The sequence below is a fragment of the Agelaius tricolor genome, unplaced genomic scaffold (genome assembly GCF_023055355.1).
Source record: "Agelaius tricolor isolate 1412-34295 unplaced genomic scaffold, bAgeTri1.0.p SCAF_6, whole genome shotgun sequence".
NCBI classification, from domain to species: Eukaryota; Metazoa; Chordata; class Aves; order Passeriformes; family Icteridae; genus Agelaius; species Agelaius tricolor.
The window spans coordinates 27,689,481-27,710,384 of record NW_027269266.1 but is presented as its reverse complement, the minus strand read 5'-3'; the positions used below and the strand labels follow the sequence as shown (position 1 = coordinate 27,710,384).

The 20,904-nt window shown below is 38.1% G+C and overlaps 1 protein-coding gene across 2 annotated transcripts; it reads right to left on the bottom strand.

Moving 5' to 3' along the window:
- Positions 1-330: 330 nt before the first annotated feature.
- Positions 331-18,395, bottom strand: LRRC72 (leucine rich repeat containing 72). 2 transcript variants are annotated; one of them, XM_071429122.1, is made up of 9 exons: positions 18,187-18,395; positions 16,568-16,641; positions 13,116-13,185; positions 10,969-11,050; positions 9,668-9,781; positions 5,470-5,559; positions 3,408-3,572; positions 2,194-2,221; positions 331-706 (listed from the first exon to the last, which is right to left on the bottom strand). In XM_071429122.1, the coding sequence occupies exons 1-9, from the start codon at positions 18,214-18,216 to the stop codon at positions 541-543; spliced, it is 819 nt and encodes a 272-aa protein (XP_071285223.1). In that variant the 5' UTR covers positions 18,217-18,395; the 3' UTR covers positions 331-540. The 2 variants fall into 2 exon arrangements, with proteins under 2 accessions (XP_071285223.1, XP_071285222.1); XM_071429121.1 differs by lacking the exon at positions 9,668-9,781 and having other exon boundaries at positions 18,187-18,393.
- Between the last annotated feature and the right edge of the window lie 2,509 nt (positions 18,396-20,904).

The window sequence follows — 20,904 nt, the reverse complement described above, 5'->3', positions numbered from 1 at the left end:
AAATCTTTGATTCCCCACCAGACAACCTCATCTCCACCCTGCTTCCAGCAGGAAAGCTGGACTAGATAAGCTCCAGAGAGCCCTGCCAACATAGACTGTCCTGTGGCTCTGGGCTAACTTAGGAGAGAAGGAAGGAACTCAGCAGACAAGCTACAGCCTGAAAAAAGGGCTTTGAAATGTTTAGAAATCATTATTGACTTTAAGCCTTGCCAGAATGGAAGGAGAAATATGTGAGGAAGTGTATTATAAGAAATAAAAGTATTTATCCTTAGTTTCCTAAAAATTAAGTGTGTAGTTTAGTACTTTTGGATAACAAAATTATGGTAAGGATTCCATTTCAAGCAACTTTTATTATAACATTGCCACTTTTTATCATTTGTTATCTTAATTTCTTCACTCTCTATACAACATGTGATAAAAGAAATGTTACACTATCATTTTTTTCTGTAATTTCACTTAATTTGATGTGTGTTGTTGTGTACTTGTTTTATGTTAACCTACTTATGGGGTTAACATTAGAGAGAAAAATAGGGGTTTTTTTCATCTAAACTGGACTGTCAGCTTCTCAGGGGGCTCTTCTGCTTTGTTTTCAAGCCGCCTTTCTTGACAGGTGGCTACTTTGTTCCAGTCCACAGAGGAAAATTCCATTAGAGATCTTGTCATTGCCCGCACTAAAACTGCATCTTCAGGGTCCTCAAATGGTACTCTGCAAAAAGAAAAAAGCAAGTCCATCACCTGAACATTTCCAAACCACTTCAGAACTAATTCACAAGACACACTCTCTGGAAAATGAAAGTAGCAGTCATGATGATACTAAAGAGGGAGGATTTAAAAATTTTAAGTTTTCAGAAGGTTTTCTTCTACCAAATTTAGGAAAGCAGAACAAAATGAAAAAAGGTTGGAGTAATGAGATTCTTTTTGAAAAAATCATATATAAATTATTTAAAAAGCATTTATAGTAGACTTAAAAATGTTTCTTTGTTTTCAATTTTCCCCCCCCAAAAGCTGTAATTATATACTTTTAATGCTCTGATTCAATGGACATGATTGAAGTGATTTGGTACCCATTACTGGAAATGCACATTTATTTCACTGTGGATCTCTTAACTAGCCCACAGGCAAATATCCATTCTCCAAGCTCTGAATCCAGATCACAGTGAGCTTGTGTTTGTGTATCCTGCCACAGCTGCTGTCTGGGAGAGAAAAGCAGCAGATTCTCACCATCAGAGCAGCACTGACAAGGAACTAACACCTTCCAACTCACATATAATATTAAAACTTTGTCTTACAAGAACTTATTTCTTAAAGATGTCCCTGTACTAACACACCTCGTAGAAGCCACAGGACTGTCTCCACTGAGTGTCATGAACTTTGTCATGAAAAGACACCTTGCAAAGCCTCAGCATTTCCATAAATGACTCCAGGCAGCTGTACATCCATTCTAGCAATGAGGACAGCCTACTGCACTGAAGGCAGGTAAGACTTAATTGTTCAACAGAAATAACTTGATTTTTAAAGAGCTGTGCTCAGAGTACTGTTAAAGGATATTATATGTAGGCTCTTATTATTTCCTTCAATGCCTTTTTCAAATCTTCTCATGTGTAAAGCTAGAAAGTAAAGCCAAGCCTGATACCTAAAATTTGCTCTTTGATACCTAAATCCGCTCTTACAAAGTTTGCATCTAAACTGTCATCACATTAAAATGCAACTTTTCTCCTATCTCAATCCAGACACAAAGATAAAACTTTTACATTTATTTCTATGATTTTGAAACTGAACAGAATAAAATTAACATCACATACAGAATAAAACAATTTCATTCTACAAGTCATAATATTTTCCAGAGAGTGTGTTTTTGAACAGCCAGTCAGGAGAACATTTTCTGGGACATAATATAGAACAGCTATTCTGATGCTCTAATACTTTGAGCATGCTTTTTCTAGTGATCAGTGTTTGATCTTACAAATAAATGGCATTTTTATGTACCCATTTCCAAATGTCGAATACCTTTCAATACTAAATTTTAGACAACAAACCTAGTGTAGAGTTGCATCTATATTGAATACAAAGACCTGAAACTGTTTCAAATGCTTATCTTTACTAGACATTTTCTCTAGTTAGGGTATTTTTTAGGCATAGGAAGAGGAACTTAAATGCTTCAGAGAGGCAAAAGGAAGAAGAAACATTACTTACCTATTAGTGTTATTTCCAAATTCTTGACCTATAAGAGAAAGTTCAAATTATGATGTTAATGGCTGTACAGCAATTTGAGTAGCTGAGAATTGATTGCTATCCTGATCCTAAATTGCTTGTTCAGATTAATTGAAAACTAGCACATGATTTGAAATGTTTAAGATAATATTTTATTAAATTACTATGGAAGCAAGTATTGCTGGGTTTTAAGTGTAGGTAGTTTTAAGTTTTTTGTATTTTATTTCCTGTAGACATACACATCCAGGCTTTTTTTCTTTCACAGAAAATGATGCCACTGTAGATGCGTAAGATTGCAGGGTAGAGATAAAGACAGCTGTCTGCCTGCTTTGATAATCATCAGCAAAACAAATGATTAAATATGCTTAAACTATCCTCCTTTCCCCAACCTCTTCAAAATCATTGTTAAATACACTGCTTTCAGTTTTACTATTGTGATATATACATTAAAAAAAACTCGCAGGTATTTGATTACTTTCTAAACTTTCATCTACACGATTTAAAGTGCTACAATTTCAGTTATCTATGCACAATGGTGGGGTTTTTATCTTTAAAACATCAAAAGCTGACAAGGTTGTGTGGGATTTCAAAGTTGGTTCTGGATTGTGATACAAGTCTCATGGTTCCAGCTGGTATTCACCTGCTTTCTTGTGCCAGGATCATGCTGCCTTCAAGATCTGAATGGTTTAAGAACTCTATAAATTGAATTATATGCTGTTGTAAGACATCATTAAAATATTCCCAGCTTGAAAAGCATAAAGAGGAATCTGCTTACAAAACCAGATACATAAAATTTAGAACACTAGAAGAAAATATTTTCTTCAGGAGATTATCTTGTAAAAGCACTAGAGGGCATCAAAACTCTATGATGCTGAGCACTGGGAGTCAGAAGTTGATTGAGATGTTTTAAATAGAAGTAAAACTAAACATAAGACTCTTACAAAAATTTTTCAGTTATCTTTAAGGACAATTCTGTAACTCCAGGGTATGACTAGAATTTATCTGCTACAATACTCTCAGTAGAAGGATTCATTGTTGCCTGCTGCTGCCACGACTACTTACTTTATGAAGCTGAGTTCTCAATGCATTTATATTTTATTACTAAAACCAATAATGTTTTATCAGAAGAATGAAAAAGAACATTTCTAATTCAAATGACCTAAAAATGTATGCCTTCCTTCGAGCATTATAAATACCTGAGGCCATTATTGGTCTTCTGGCTGGTTGAGTGCATCTGCCAGATCCCACCGTAGTCCCCAGGGATGTGTCTGCTCTCTTCCCAAAAGCTACTGACTGCATCACCCAAGCCCTTTTGGGGTTATAGAGATTAAGTGCTGACTCCCTTTCTTTTTGTGTAACTACTGTTAAAAGGGATATAAAAAAATTAATTTAATTTCTATCAGTTGAAAAGGCAGCATACAAAAGGTGATTCATAAATTTTCTGTGCAGTTTTTTTAACAACAATAATAATATTAATTACACAATTTCATGGCAATTCAAAATGGGAACATGGAGTGATACTTTCTAAGGCTTTAGGGTGAAGCCCTATACAGTAAAGTATTTTCTTCTGAGTGCAGTAGGATCAGAAATTTTAAATGAAGATGCTAGAAAGCAAGATTTTTTGTGCTGCTTAAATGAGATCTGCAGAAGTAAGTAAAGATTTGGAAGTATCTTTATGAATAGCAAAAACAAATCTTGGTTTAAGACCAGTTCAATTCCCATTGGTCAATTACAGAGAAAACCCTAGGAGTGCAATCAGAAGAAAAGTTTAAGTTTTTCCTGTTTTCCACTTTAAGAGAAATAACTTTAATTTTTAAACAAATGGTTTGAGGCTGTTAAATCAAATTGGGGATGGTGGCTTAATTTTATGAACCTTATACTAATCTAGTATTTCAGCTACGGAACAGAAGTCAGCTAAACTTTTAGAACAAGTAACTGGCAGAAGCATTTTCAGTTCAGGGAAGTTTTGGAGTCATGGTGTCTAGGGGACCAATTAGGAAGGAACTGCAGTAGTCATGCCTGAAGGTAGTGGAACATGAGCGCATGTGTTGTGTGAAGGAGAAAGCCAGGACTACGCTGGTAATGTTCTACAGATGGTGAAGAAGCTTTGTAATGTTTTAGAGAAATATTTCACTAAATAGAAAGTCCAGGATACAGTTTGATACAAATTACTGCCTCAAGTCTTAATCCAGGACTGATTACAGTAGAACTGTAGTTAGGAGATGAAGTCCAGGAAGTTTAAGGAAGTGTTTCTAGACATGTAAATGCAACACGTATTTTTCAGCACATTAGGCTTCAGTCATCACTCCCCAGTCAAAAAGTGATATTTTAGTAGCAGCCTGGCAGATGTGCTAAGCACAAGAGTAACACAAGAGCAAGTGCTCAGGAGAGTGGAGGTACCTGTGCAGAATGACTGTGTGAGCAAATGGGCACCTGGTCAGATCCAACAACTCCTCATCAGCCCCTGGCACCTGCTGGGGCCCATCCACCAGCTCTCCTACACAACAGCTGCACAGCTTCCCAGCACCTGCAGATGTCCTGCACCTGCCTTGCTCAGTCCTTTTTCAAGGTGCTGGATTTTCCTCACTACTTTCTTACAGAGCTGAGGTAGGAATCAGCTGCTTTCTCAGTGCTCTCCAGTAATTTTCAGTCCTGTCAGTCACACAGTTCTCCTTATACCAGAGATAAAAATCACCAAAGGTGATTTTCTGGGTACATTGTGGCATGTTTATGGATTCGTTGATGTGAAATCTGGCTATTCTTAAGAAATTTTTTTTTCTGTAGAATTTTCAGTAGACAAGCTGTGAAAGATCTCTTGATAACTTGTGGATATTTATTATATTTGAAAGCTTGTTCTGCATTTACCTTATCAAGAAATGTGCATATATGTACTTAAATTGTACAGAAACATGTACAAACCAAAGTAAGCACACTCACCCATGTGAATATACCAGTGAATGCACAGAGATAGGTACACATTTCTAAGCACGTTTTTATCTTTACTCAAATAGACAAAGCTACAAGAAAAAACCAACATAATTTAAAAAGAAATCAAAAACATTTGACAGTGTTTATGCCATGCAAACTCTTTTTTCTTGATAAATCTTAACAAAAAACAGGTATCTGGTTCATTAGTTCTCTTTCTCTATCAACAAATGCATGTAAAACAACAGATAGGATAATTTCACCTATGTTTCCAAACTGGTTAGAACCAAAAGACACTGACAGTGCTTTGTGAGAGAGGAAAGCAATCCTTACACTTCCTGTCAAGGAGCTGAACTGAAGGAAGGAAGTATATCACATAAAGCCGGTAGTCTGGATCATATTCCAGAGGGTTATGGAATAGGTCTGCAAAACATACACAGAAAAAAGCCCCAATGTCACAAAAAAGCAAATCCAGCAAAACAACAACTTTGCAAGGCAGGAAAATTAAAGGTCACTAGGAGCCAAAGATTTTGTACAAAATATCAAATTCAAATTGTTCTTAGGCTGCATAAACACTTTACATATGTGAAATTACTCATCTAAACATGGACTGCAGGAACTGACTTACTGCAGAGTATGCAAAATACCACAGGCAAGATCTGAGTAAAGGTGTCATCATGCACTCCAAACCTTTATAGCAAAAAACACTGATGTGTTTGCCTTTGATTTTCTTATGTAGTGTTAGGTAATCCCTATTTTAAATAGCAATGGTCTTTTATGTGTGACAGCTTAAATGTAAGACACAAAATTTGTAGGAAGATGGAGTTTTTAATATCAGATGAGCTTTAGTACACCTAACACTTTATCAGAGCTGATAAGAGGCTGTATCCCACAGATACAATATAAAATGCAAATACACAGCCTTCTGAGATTTTGACAGATGATGAGTTTGAAAACTCAAGAAACATAAGAGAATGTTTCAGAGGGCCTAAATTCCTAAGAGCCTGGGTTCCAGTTGCATTCCTCGACACTGGAGGTACCAAGTTCCAAAAGCTCATTAGCAACTTGGCTAAAATGTTTATGTTCAGGTTCAGGTTACCTGTCTAACCAAACCTTTGCAGCACAGAGACAGGTATCAACCCTGTGCTGCTGCTTGGCCAGGTGTGGAACATGAGCCTAGCCCACTGCCAGTTTGTTTAGTGATAGTGATATCTCAGGCTGATTAAAACAGAAACTGGCTCATTCACAGATGAGCTAATAAACAAGCAAATTATAATGCTTTTTATCTCCTTATACAAATGCTGTTCTTCTAAGACAGTAAAAATAATCAGGAGGCTGTCACCTTGACATGAGAGCAGGGTAAAAAATCTTAAATTAATTATCTTTACAACTACTGCTACAGGCTGCAGTCATCTGTTTTTCTCTTTCTGAGGAAAGACTGTGGCTAATACTTGCTCTAGGGTAAAAAAATATGCCATTTAGCAGTTAGGGAGAGGAAGATAGTAGAAGAAAAAAGCCGGAAAATATTCCACACAGATTTGTAATCTACAAGATGTAATTTCATGTTCTTCAGGACTGCTGAGGGGGCTCAATGCTTCATGGGATTTAGCAGGTATTCTGAAGATGCAACAAGGCTGGAATGAGCATTTGTCCTCTCCTTCATAGAAAACACCTGTTCATGTATTCAGAGGAGAACTTTTTATTTTAATTCTTTTACATATTTTTTAAAATGCTGTACTTAAAATTAGTAAAACACCCATGAGGTGGCAGCAAAAGAAAGTTCTATTTTAACAGAATGAATTTCTTTTCCTAGAAAGTGTTAATCAGAAAGAATATTATGTATGTATCTGGTAAGTCTATTCTTGAGTCGAGAAAATATACTATAGCACTCCAAAGAGAAAAATGTTTCAGAAAGATCTCTAAAAGCAGGTATGTTTGGTAGTGGAATAGAATAAAGATTCAAGAGAATATTTTCCAAGGCACAAAACAGTCTGATATTAAACTTGTGAATCTGGATGCTGCTTGGATTATGTCCCTGCTCAACAACACTGATTTGTAGGTTTGTTTTAGGGAATGTGCACTTTTCTACTCCTCATTTTTACAATAAATTCAACCCTTGTACAGATCAAGATGGTTTTGTTTTACAAAACATCTGGGATCAATTTCTGGCTGAGCTATCTACTTTCTTGTCAAGGTCATGCAATTTTAGTTGTACAAATTAGGATAATGCTTTCTTCCTCCACAGTTTTGTCTGTTTTCTCTATTTGGAGTGTAGGAAAACAGTGTGCCTCTGCCACATGGGGCAGAAACATAGTGAACAAGAGAGTTTTCTGAGGTCTAGCAGCAGGATGTTATCAGCTGTGGACAATAAATCAGTTGAGGCAATTTACAGAGTACGTAACAAAAATCTTGGATTCCAAAAGGGAGATGTGAGCACAGGGTGAGCCCATAAAGCAGCACTCTGAATCTCCCAAAAGGCTGCAGTTGTAGGCAGCACGTGCAGTAAATCTTTTGAAGCTGAGTGTCTTCCCTAGACACCTGATGAAGGATGGTTGTTATGCTACATATCCAGTGCAGGGCAGTGGCTAAAATCACAAGAGAGCCTTCAGGAAGAGAAATGCAACATTTTGGCAGCTGGATGCTACTCCTGAAGCAAACAATAATAGTGTGTTTTAATAGTTCTATTGTCCTCAAGAGCTACCAAATAATAAAATGTTGTTAAGCATCCAGAAGCTCTATTGAGGGTCAGCAACTGACGTTTTTTCTTTAAATCAGATTAGCAATAAAAAAGATCTACCTCATAACAGTGAGAAGTCTCACTGGTTTTGTTTTATAAAAGTGAGTTATGGGCACAGCCCTTTGCAAAGCTACACAGTGCAAATTCTGCACCCATTCAATATTTATTAATATTGCAAGAAGGCAGATAAATTATATAGTAATACAATATATAGGATATGACTTTTAGAATTTATTTTGTTCATTTACTGATTTAATTTACTTCAAATATGACAGAGCATTTTATTAACCCAGTAGAGACCTGTTAATTTGAGAATTCATTATTACAAAATCCCCTTGAAGCAAACATGTTGACAGTTTTTTTCATGACTGCAAAGGTCATGAAGGAATGACTTTAAAGTTATGATTATTAAGGTTGTTAAGTTTCTCCCACTGATTACTGTTTATTCTTGTACAAATATTTGAACTAAACAACATTTTTTTTTTAAATTAGGGTAGATCAGTATATTATATATATTGTTTGATTGTTCTTTCAAACACTTCGTTTTCTGTGGTGGTGGCTGGTCCAATTTGCATACAATTTTCACTGTCCCTTTGTAACTGCCATTTATAATAACTCAGCAGCACTTTAACTATCTGCTCTGTATTTCCCACAGATGGTTGCAACAAGTACAACAAACTTCCTGTGTTTGTTGAAGCTCCTTATTAACTTGTAGAGCTAACATTAAATTCAAGTGACTGCACCATTCATACATAGGATGTCTCTCCAGACGCTGCCTAATCACTTCAAACAACTGCATTCTTACATGGACTCATTTTTCTATCTTGCATATAATGACAAGAATTTCAATAGTTTGGCTGGCATGTTGTCTTCCTAAACACTTGATTTGTTTTTATTAGTTTCAGTTCAGGGTCAAGTTCAATTAAAACTTTAATTTTTCATTCATATTTTCCTTTCCCACAATCACACATTCAGTTTTCTGAATGCTTAAGGAGGTGTTATGGCCTGATGACATTCTGACATTCCCCTCCTTAACCATGTCACCAAGGCACAAAACTTGTTTACTGTCTTCTCCAAGCACTGAGCTTTTGGCATGACCTATGTTGACATTCCTTTAAGAATCATGGAAAAACACTGCTTATATTTTCATTTTCAACACCTTAATAGCATATAATCCTACCTTCTTATATTGTAATTTAGTGGCACCAACATTGTCTTGTATAACTTCATTTGAAATTTCAGAGATGGTGCAATTTTCATTTTCAGCCATGTATCAGAAAGTATGATCCTTAACAGACACTGTTATGAATAATACCTAAAGTACATTTATTCTTAGACTCAAGAAATCCAGTCTGCCAAAAAGATGCAGAAAGGAAGTTCTATAAGCAAGACAATTAAAGAGGCAGGAATTTGGGCTCTATAAGCTATCACTCACAGTCTCAACAGCAGCTAACACCCATTTTTCAACTCCTTTCTCCTCTATGATAATCTCACCCTACTCCTGTGTTCCATTACAGAGAGGCAGCTGTAAACTGCTTAGACATCATCCAAGCTACTGGCAGCCAGCAGCCAAAAAGTTAACTTCTGAACTCACTTAGCAGTTTTTCTTCAGTTGAGGTACTCTTTGTGGAATTTTCATGTCTTAGAGATCTCTTTCTTCTGTCAAATTTGGCTGAAATTGCTAATTAGCTTCAAAAGCTATTGGCAAATGATGTGGAAATAGACAAGAAACATCCCGATAAGAAACTAAAAAGCTACTACTTGCTGTTATGCAAAATAAAAATAAGGTATTACTTAGAGTCTGCAAGCTTATCATTCCTTTCAATTCCTTCACTGTTTTGCCAAGTTTTTTTAACTCATTGTTGTGAAGAAACAGAATCTGTAAGGAACATAGGTGTTTCAGAGCACCTGAAATAAAATGAAAAATAATTAATCATTCTCACCATAGCTGCCTTTATTAGAACATTATTTTACTGTGCTGTACACTGAATTTGGTATTTAGTTATTTATGTATGCCTGTCTTTTAGTAACACATTGCATGAGATGTTAATTAAGCAATAAATTAAAGATATTTCAATATCCTTTTCACCTTTCTAGTCACATCCTTTAAGCACATGCCTATCTTTTTTTCATTTCAATTTTTTCCATTTGTCCACATCACCCTTGCATCAACAAATCAGCCTCAATTGCAACCTCTCTTCTACCTCCCTTCATTTCTCCTATATCCCAGTAATCTTTGCTTAACTCACTTTCTTTTACCTTGACCTAATATTACCTTTGCCTGACAAAGAACAGTATATGCCTAATCCTACCTTTGTCTTACAAGTAGTAAATAGTGCATTCCTTAGAAAATAATTCTGTTTCAAGTAATTATTGATGTATTAAAAAACTATTACAAAATATTGTTTTGACCCAGACTGTGTTCACATCCTCACACATCAAGATTAGATATCTCATTTTCCAAATCATATACAGTATTTTCTTTCTCTACTAATGTTTATCCATATTTTGATATCATCTGTATTGTCTCTTGTATCTATGTTTATGTCTTTCAAAGATAAAGTTTGCTTGAAATCTCACAGAAACAAATCAACATCATTTCGCATCCAGCATTTAACAGAGACAGAAAAAAAAAATTTAAATGTCTAAAATATTTAGAAATGTATTATGCCTTGGCCTGTTCATTCACAAATTTACAAGTCTGGTAAAGCCATTTTAATCTACAAGGACAAGCAAAACTAAAATAGAAGTATAAGACAGATGCAGTTTTAAAATAAACCAAGATTGGCAGTAACTTTGCAAAATACTTCAGGTTATAAATTCTCAATATTAAATATGATCATGTAAGATCAAAAATATTTCACAATTGCCTGACATAAAGTGAATGACATTTCATCCCTTAAACCAGAATAAATACATCACCTTATTGGTGATGTTGGAAAAATTAAATATCTAATAATTAACATGTGTTAATACATAGGATCTTTCAACCATTAAGTTACTTGCTGTAATCCAGTTTTATAAATTTGAATGCCAATACAGAAAAAAGAAAGTGTAGGCCTCTGCTCAACAACTTAAAAATGGAAAACTGGTACCTGATATATCTGTCAGCTTGTTATTGTTGAGATAGAGCTCAGTCAAGTAATAGTTTTTGATTAAGAAGGTTAAATCTTCAATCTGAAATTAGAGTTAGGCAAACTGTTATATGTCACTCTGAATGTGGTGCTGGAGAATTATAAACATGGCCTCTGGAAAACTGTTTAACCACAGGTAGTTCCTTATATTTCTGTTTAAGACTCTTGGTTTAAGGATTCTCTTGACAACTGAACCTTCATTAGAAGTACTAATTACAAATCAAATATAAGCAGTAGAGCCTTACCTAAGTTTTTGAACTACACATTTAACATCTGTATTTGGAAAGAGATTTCTTTAAATGACTGGTCTCCACATTTTCTCTCCTTCTATTCATATTTGAAATCATTTTTATTGTTAAAAGACCCTTGTAGAGCATAATAATTCTACGTTGGTTTAAGAATATTCCTGAAATATATCATTTGAATAAACCCAGAATCTTGTTTTTAAATTGCTTTTCACCAGCAAGCTCAAAGAGCGCAAAATGGTTCTTATTCATCAGAAATGTCATCTAATCATACTTAGAGAATCAATTAGAGTTACAGAATAAAAAATCAGTATGAATATGGGTGTATTCCAAATAAAGAGTTATCTTCAGTTCCTATGGAATCACACCTTGTTTGGAGAAGCTCAATTCCAATACAGTTTTGACTCCAGTGCAAGGTACAGTATCTGCAGTGGGACAGCAAGCTGACCTTTATAATCACTGAGAAATGGGAGTACTAATGGTGCTGAAGTTTTTATCTTACAGTTTAAATGCAAGAACAACAAACAGAATTTTATTCCTGACTCTGTGAATTCTGTGACAAAAAGTAGTTTGTCAGGAAAGGAATTATTTCAGTCCTTGAATTTTGCCACTGACTCTGAAATAAATGTGCTTTGCTCTGTGTATTAACAGTACCTAAAAGCTGGAAGGAAGAGCACAAGACAGAAGTTTTTCCACTCCCTTGTGGAAGTGGAATGGTTTTCCCTATTTTTGGCAAGTTTTGTTTTCAGAATCATTGGAAGTTTGCTTTTTTTCTGATAAAACCATTAAGTACAGAAAAATATGCTGCTCCTATTGAGGCATTTCAGTAAGACTTCTCCTATGAAAAGCCACTGAGTGACTTCTCCACATAAGTTATATAGAACAACAAAAGAATGTTCTTTGTTACTGCTTAGGTAAGAAAAGTGAGAGTTGTGGAAAACTCCAATTTATTTCTCTTTTTTGATCAGCAAGATCAGTTCAGCTTAGTCATCAGGCCATTTCTTCTTCTTCTTTAATGTCCTTTCGCTATACAAGGAAAAGCCCTGTTATACCTGTGATTTTAGTTTAACATTTTAATATATCTATGCATTTGCTCTTTTCAAAAATAGTTAGAGATCTTTTGATGAATTGGACATAAGATGCCATACAACTGATGCTAGCCTGGGGCAGCAGATATACACGTGCTCTGAAGTGACAGGGAATGCAAATTTATTTTTTCTGCTGCTCACAGATCTACTTATTTACCTGACTAAGCAATTCTGGAGATGGAAGAATTTGGGCTCACTGTGGAAGTCATGTAAACTACTGTACAGTAAAATATTCATACCCTGTCATCCCTAGAACTGCAGTGCTGCTTCCTGTGCACAGGGAGAAGCTCATTTCACTCTCATGTGAAATGAGAGTGAAATAAGTTTTATGTCACTCTCATGTGCATGACATCAAAAAGGAGCCTCACCTTGACCACCAGCCTGCTAGGAAATAAACTATGCATGTCTGCCAGAATATAAAAGAGTCATGCCTTTCCTGCAATCCACTCCTGTCCTACAGCTGCATCACCCCTCAGTCTGTTCCAAGAACTGCCCCCTCTAATTACACTGGGAGCTCAGGAATTAGCACAAAACCTCAGCTCCTTAAATAAAATTTATAAATCTAATGTGAATCTAAAGGAAAATATAATAGCTCTGTAATGTCAAATAGAGTTTTCTTCAAATCTGTTATATTTGACAGTTAAATTAGCCTGGAAATTGAAAAGAATCTATTTGTTTGACAATAGATATAATACTTTATGCTAGAAAAGACCACAAAATAATAATCAGGGAGTATAGATGCATTGTTCTGCTCTTTAAAGGAATATCTAATTACCTTATTGTTGTTAATCCACAAATACCTTAATCTGCGAAACTGTGATAGACTTGGGATACTTCTTAGACCTCTGATGGGAGAAAAAAAAAGAGTAACAAATTTCTTAATGTTAATAGTGCTTACTAATTTGATAAATATTTTATTTTCCATAAATAATATTAGACAAGAACCAGAAAGGCACACTTCCTTGGAATGTATAATACAGAAAGACACAAAGAGAAGGTGGCAGGGCCAGTGTAAGCTCTCTGCACACCTGCAAACATAACAAGGCAGCAGGTAGTAAAGAAACAGGAACAAAATAAGTGATACATTAATTGCTTTTCCATAACAGCATGAGTTATGAGTCTGAGTCATATGTACTTTGCACTTTGTAGAAATCCTGCTCAGAACACAGGAGGAGAAGTTTGGCACCCTGGGGACATGAAGCTAAAAGCAAAACTGCTTTGAAGGTGCAGTGGGGATTGTCCAGCCACAGGAGACAGACATCAAGCACATCAATGTGCATTTTTTATTATTTTTCATATTAGTGTATATTGTGAAATTTTGCCTTTTTTCCATTCCTGTCCTATTCTCATAGAAACTTAGTACATCCACTGAGGCTGAAATGATCTCCCATGTGCTAGTATGGTTTTATGTTCCATTGTGTATCTAGCACTTTGAGCTTGCTAGTGTACTATAAATAAAAAATTACTTACTGACCAGAAAATATTAGTGAGCTGCTGAGTGATTTTAACTAACTGCTCTTCTTTATTTTCATTGCTATGAATAAATGTTCTTAATTTCCACTAGAAAAAATATAGATTACTTTTACCTGACAATTTTTAATTGCCATAATAAAAATTTTCTTGTGGATTTTAATGTGTTGCAAGATGAAGGCCAGTGTTTCAGAAGGTAACAGGACTGATAAAAATTAACCTCATATTATCAGGCTAAAGGCATGTCTGTTTTCCAACTGTGAAGTCTGGTCTCTATCTTTCTGTGCTGTCTTTTTACTTGTTGGGTTGTTTTTTTTCCAACACACCCTCCAGGTACAGACAAAGGGAGGGTGGATGCCTTTTCTCATCTTGCTTTTGCAAATGAAAAGTCTGTCAAGAGCAAACTCTACAAAGTTGAGGCACTATACTTTTAGTCCCTTGTATTACTGAAAATCAGATTATCCTCTCATGTTGCTACTTTAAACTGTTTCTTTGGCTTCCTCAGATAAGCCATAGAAACTAACCCTGCAAATACATACTTAATGAGTCTACTGCCACAAGTAACAGAAAAAGACATTACTGCAAGTAGCAGGGACAAGCAGATGGCTGTTGACAGGACATGCAGAGCTCCTAAAGAGCTCCTCTTTAATTCTCCTGTGCATCCTTCAACTACATTTCAGGTAGCAAAGCCAAAATTTCTTATATAAAATTCTTATATTCTTGGTCACTGCCACTCTATAACTAGATTACAGCTTTACATCTAATTGGCTTTACTCCCTGTCTAGTAACAGCCTCATCTTCACTATCTCCAAGCCTCAATCTGTTGGCTTTTTGGTTTTGGTTTACTGCTTTGCTCCTTTTTTTTTTTTTTTTTTTTATATTAAGGCATTTAATTTGCCCCAGGTAGAGCTTAATTCCTCAAACATTTTAAAAGAGCCTGTCCTTTTCTACATGCCTTCCAGACTTTGTATGTCTTCTATAAACTGATCCTTTTTGGCCTGCAGCACTCTTTTTCTACCTACTGCTAAGTTAATCAGTTTTCCTGGGATGACAGCTTTCAGTGTCCAAAATGCATTGTTTCATGTTCCTTTCACAGCAGTGGTTTAAAAATAAAAACTCATTCCCTCTTATTTGATTGACTTTAATTTTTTTCCATTTTCTTATTTCAGCTATCAGAAAAATACTCCAAACCAACACTAAAGGAGGCATGATCTGATACTGAGCTTGGCTGGGGTTCAAGTTTATATAAACTGATATAGAATAAAAGGAGTTCATTTCTATCCAATCATAAAGGAATCCATCTTGCATCATCTTTACCAAAATGGTTTAATGGGAAAACAGATCACTTATTTATCTGCCATGTGAGCATTTCTTTTTATTCTATACCAAAAAAATACTTGAAAGCTAGTGAGGGCACACATTTAAGCATTTAAAAACAGAAAATATGCCAATTAAGATTGTATACACAGTCTTAATTCTTTACATCTGTGGTATAATAATTGTGTTGTTTAGAAAGTATGTATATATGCCCCTTGTAATTTTCTCATTATTGAAACTTCTCCCTTAAATTTTATCTTTTTTCTTCTTTCTAAAATGCACATTTTAAGCAATTTGACAGTAACTATATGTTTTACCTCACAAAGCATCAAATACTTTCTTGATGTAAATCAGGAGATATGATAAGGAATTTAAACATATTAGTGAGCAAATTTAGATTTTCAAGACCATATAATTTCCACTAAAAACAGACTTGACAACACTGAAATCCCTTAATCCCTTAAGACTTTTTTTTCACTCATTGGACCAAGAGACCTTGAAAACCTTGTCCCTAAATTATTAAACTATGTTAGTTTTTCTATATGCCATCAACCATGTGAGCAGTGGATACAGTTGTGAGGCTGCAGACAGGTATGCAACACTTGGAATTGTGCCCTGGCCAGAAATTCCAAGCCGCTTTCCCAAAACTTTGAAGTATGTCCTGTCATGTATCCATCCCTCTATGGCAGCCTCTCAGCATGTTCATACTACAGCACACACCTCTAGCAACCTAGATCACCCACAGGTTCATGAAAGTTTGCCTTCCTTCACTTAGTACATCTTCTCCTCATCTGCCCTACATCTCAAGCTGCTTCATTAAGCTCTCAGAGGAGATCAGCTCTCTCATCAGTACTGCCTGCCCAAAAGAAGTGTTCTTGTGCTTGTATTCACTTTATCTTGCCCTGCCCTCCCTTCAGTTCTCAGCAGTACAGATGCAGGTAATTTCAAGGGTGGTACCACTGAGTTTTGCCATTGCAGTAACACATTTCTTCAGGGAGGTCAGAAATTTGGCAGTTCCTAGACTGGGCAGGTCCCGTGTTCTTTCATTTGCCTTCTTGATACTCCTTCCACCCAGCCTTATGTGCCTGTTAGAACAGGCAGAGATCAGCCCATCAGCTCTCACTCCTCTGCTCCCCATGGCAGAAATTCATGTACAACTCTGTGAACTCACAGACCCTCAAGCAACTCTGGGTTGCTGGAGACAGATTGTGTATCTAGGGATGAAGCTGTTAGCTGTGAGCATGGTGCTGCTGTGTGTCTGTGCACTTTTACCATTTCTTCATTCGCAACGTGTATGGACTATGTAAGAATATGATGTACTGGTATTTCACATATAAATGATGTTCAGAGAGTTCCTGGTACAGAAAGCACTGTGAGAGATTTCCATTTACTGCGTGCTCTACTTTTAGTAAAAGTCAAAACAAGAAACATTTTACTTACTGTCTAGCCAGATACAGTGCCACGACATCTACATTGCTCTTATAGCCACAAATCTTCAGCTGTTTTTCTATTGCCTGACAGTATACAGTACATTTGTCAGTATAATATGCTGCATTGCTATGGAGTCAATACATTGTAACATATGTGAACTCAGTATTTAAAGTAACCAAAATTAATACATGTATCACAGCCCCTTATTACAGAAAACTGTAACATAATCTAAGAGAGATAGAGAGGTATTAAAATTCCAGTCTGTATTTTAAATTGATAAAAATATTCTGGTGATTAGGCTAAACTTACAATAATTTTCTTTTCCTGTGGAGAATCATAGATGGTAGACATGAAACAAGAAATTAACATCTATTTACTGGAGAATGGGCTTCTCACTCAGGTCAGCTAATCCAGTACTTGTGATGAACAAGGAAACTGCTTACTTTGCATTATAGTTGCAACTTTATTTTATGCAGCTTTACTTTAAAACTATGCATCTAGAAAACTCTGCTTGTACATTTAACATTGAAAAATGCAGACACGATTTTTATTTTCAGAGTATATTATTGAGGTGTCATAACTTGCAAAAGCAACAAAACCCATTAATGTAAGGATTATGGATCTCTCTTACTAGTGGTTGATAAATACTAAAATGCATATCAGAAAAAATGGGTTTAATACATGAGCTATTGTGCCCAAAATCATTATGACCACTATTGTTTAAAACACAAAACTGATACAACTTCACAAGCACAAAATGGCTTGGAAGCACTGACAGGCATGTTGAGAGTGGCCTGTATTGGCTGCACAACCACTCCAGCGTGTTCTGGGTGTGCTAAACCTACACAAAACAACTTGCTAATGTGTGGGACGTGTGGCAGTCTCCGGCCAGAGGCAGCCAGGCACACACAGGCCGCCTGTTCCCCAGAGCGCCTGTGGGACCCTGCCTTTTGCCCAGAACTGGGCACAGCCAACTGCAGATGTCGGGAAGGGCAAAGGTCTGGAACAAATGGCCATAGTTTTGTTACTACACGTGCACAATGTGCCCATGGAACACCAGGTGATCTCTGGAGAAAAGCAGCTGCTAGACACCCCAAGTGCGCCGACGTCGGGCCCCGGCACTGCGGGACACAGCGATGGGAAGGGCCGACGTGACAACGGGGAAGGCACACCTACGGCAGAGAGCACCAACCCGGGGGTAGCGTTCCACAGGAAGGCTGTGCTCAAACATTCGTATTTCGCACACTCCGTTATGCGACATCTCATCCTCTCCCCACCCTGGAGCCCCGTCCCTGTCAGCCCCGGCTCTGCGCCGCAGCACCGCGCGGCCGCGGGGGGGCCCGCAGGGCCCAGGCGGGCTCACTGGCTGCTTGGGAAGGACAGGGAAGGCTGCCCGGGCTCTCTCGGAGGATCCCAGCCGCTCGCTGCCGCCCCGCGTGGGAGGACGGACGCGCCTCGCCTCGGGGTGCGGTGGCGGTGCCGAGCACAGCGAGAGGCCGAGGCCCAGGCCGCTGGGACCGGGCGGGTGCGACGGGCCGAGCCGGGCCGGCCTCCGTTCGGGCGGGGCCCGGCGGGGAGAGGAGCGGCCAGGGCGGGCCGAGGGGAGAGGAGGGGCCGCGCCCGCTCACCTGCCCGCCGGCCGTGTCGACCGCCGCCATCTTAGAGCCCCGCTGTGGGCAGGCGCCAGGCGCGGTCGCGAGACGTGGGCCGATCTGCGCTGGGCCGGGCGGGCCGGACGCGGCCGGGCCGGGTTGGAGTGGGGTTTCGGGGCCGGGACCCCCAGCACGCGCGTGGAATCACTGAATCGGTTTAAGAAAGTACTTCTGAGATCATCAAGTCAAACCTATGGCTGATCACCACCTACTGAGTTCCACATCTAGTCTTTCCTTAAACGTCTCCAGGGACGGTGACTCCACCACCTTCCCGAGCAGCTCATTCCAATGTCTAATCACCCTTTTTGTGAGGATATTATTTATTTCTCTGTCACATCTTGACACTGTCCTCTGGTCCTGTCACTGGTTGCTTGGGAGAAGAGAGCGACCCCCACCTGGCCACAGCCTCCTTTCAGGGAATTGTAGAGAGTAAAAGTCTCCCCGGAGCCTCCTTTCCTCCAGGCTAAACAATCCCAGCTCCCTCAGCCACTTCTCATAAGAATTGTGCTCCAGACTCCTTCCCATCTCACTTGCCCTTCTCTGGACATGCTCCATCACCTCAATGTTCTTCCTGAGCTGACAGTCCCAGAACGGGACCCAGTAGCAATAGTGTGACACTGAAATGGGAGCCCCAGCCTGGGCGTGACTCAAGACAGGGCTTTATGCTGGGGAAGGAGCTCGATGGCAAGCAAGGGATACCCACAGCGGGAGCCAGGACCTGGGGAAGGAGCTCGATGGTGAGTGAGGGGTGCCCACAGCGGGAGCCAGGACCTGGGGAAGGAGCTTGATGGTGAGTGAGGGGTGCCCGGAGCGGGAGCCAGGACCTGGGGAAGGAGCTTGATGGTGAGTGAGGGGTGCCCACAGCGGGAGCCAGGACCTGGGGAAGGAGCTCGATGGTGAGTGAGGGGTGCCCACAGAGGGAGCCAGGACCTGCAGAAGGGTCCTGGATGGACTAGTGAGGGACCCCAGTGGGCAGTGGGTAGGAGAAACTGGGAGAGACCTCTGATACCTCTGGGCTGCCCCCTGGATCATATTTGCTCACAACTCATATTTACTTGCTTTTATTTATTTTTTTAAACTATATTCCTATGGTTTCTTTACTTTTAAACACAGATCCTATGTCTATGTATGTATAACACAGAATCACAGAATTAATTAGGTTGGAAGAGATCTCTGAGATCATTGAGTCCAACCTATGACCAAAACTCACCATGCCCACTAGACCATGGCACTAAGTGCCACACCTTGTTTTTCCTTGAAAACCTTCAGGGACTGAGAACCCACCACCTACCTGGGCAGACCATTCCAATGTCTAATCACCCATTCTGTGAAGAAATTCCTCCAGAATACATGTCACTTATAAAGAAAAGACTTGTGCATTTAATTTACAGCTAATTCACACCGCATATATTACTCCCTTGCAACTTGCAAATCACCTTGGTGCCTGAGCGCCCCTCTTCCGTCCCGGCTCCTGGAGTGGGCCCACTGCTGTGACAGTGCTTTGGATTGAGTTTGGCTGTAAAGGAACACAAAATGTTTATGACATCCACATGTGCAAGCAACTGTTGCCATGTTGCTATTTTTATAACTATTTTACTGCATAGCACAAACTGAAGAATAGAAAAAGCCATTTCCAGTGTGTGTGTGTGCACGCACTCATGTGCAAGTAGGACAAAAGAAAATGTTTGATCAAGCTACAACAAAAATATGTCTGAAAACTTGGAGCTTTATTTAGAATTTAATTTACGCCGAGTACTCAAGTTAGCAGAAATAGTCATTGTAAATTATGTGTAACTGATATACAAAGAACAAGAGTTGTGTGTGCAAATATATGAATAGGCTGTCCCTCATGGAATTAATTATGTGCATGCCTCTGCTTGTTCAGACCACTGAAGCTAGATGTAGTGTGTATGATGGAGGAATGGAACTACATACAAGTATTATATTGCAAATATCTAATTTTCATAGAAAAAATTCTGTGGGTGGCTTCCATTTCAGCTAGGTAGCTTTAAACAAATAGAAACCTCAAATAAGAAAACTAGACATGTTAAAGGTATAAAACTGACAAGAGGAATTGCTTTAATCCCTTATTTTAGCTTCTAAAAATATCTCTAGGGTATTTAAAATCATGAAGAGAGGGACTGCAATGGAGAAGAAGAAACTGGTACAAGACTTCTGTATTTTTTTCATTCTACATTCAAGTTCAGTGTTTTCAATCAACAAGATAGAGCTACCAGTTTAGAATTGTGAAAGGCAAGGTAGCTATTTAAGTCACGTTTAATAATGAAAGTGACTTATCAATTAGTCCAATTAACATGATAGGACAAGAAAATTCAGTAATTAAATATGGGAAAAGAGAGAGAGAGGGAACATCTGGAAGGTATTTTGTTGTATTCCCCCACAGAGGTGTGATGTACGTGAGGTGAAGGGTTTTTTTTTTTTAAATGCTTTGGGGTTTTGAGGTGCTTGTCTCTGTTAGCAACTGACATTACAGACTTAATCTGGATGATTAAATAGAGACTGTCTCAAATTCAGTAAAGTTAATATCTATTTCTTTCTGCATTTGCAAATCAACTCTTAAAATTGCCAATGAGTTTAAAGGAATTTGGGCAGAAAATGAATTTTTTTTTATTCAGACTGAACTGTGACCATATTTTACAGTGGCTTGGTATTGTTTTGTTGGTTTTTTTTTTT

Coding starts and splice junctions, on each gene's coding strand:
- LRRC72 (XM_071429122.1), bottom strand. CDS start 18,216: ATGGCGGCGGTCGACACGGCCGGCGGGCAG. Junction 16,642..18,186: donor TCGACACGGCCGGCGGGCAG/GTGAGCGGGCGC, acceptor GTATACTGTCAG/GCAATAGAAAAACAGCTGAA. Junction 2,222..3,407: donor AAGACCAATAATGGCCTCAG/GTATTTATAATG, acceptor TTTCTCTTATAG/GTCAAGAATTTGGAAATAAC.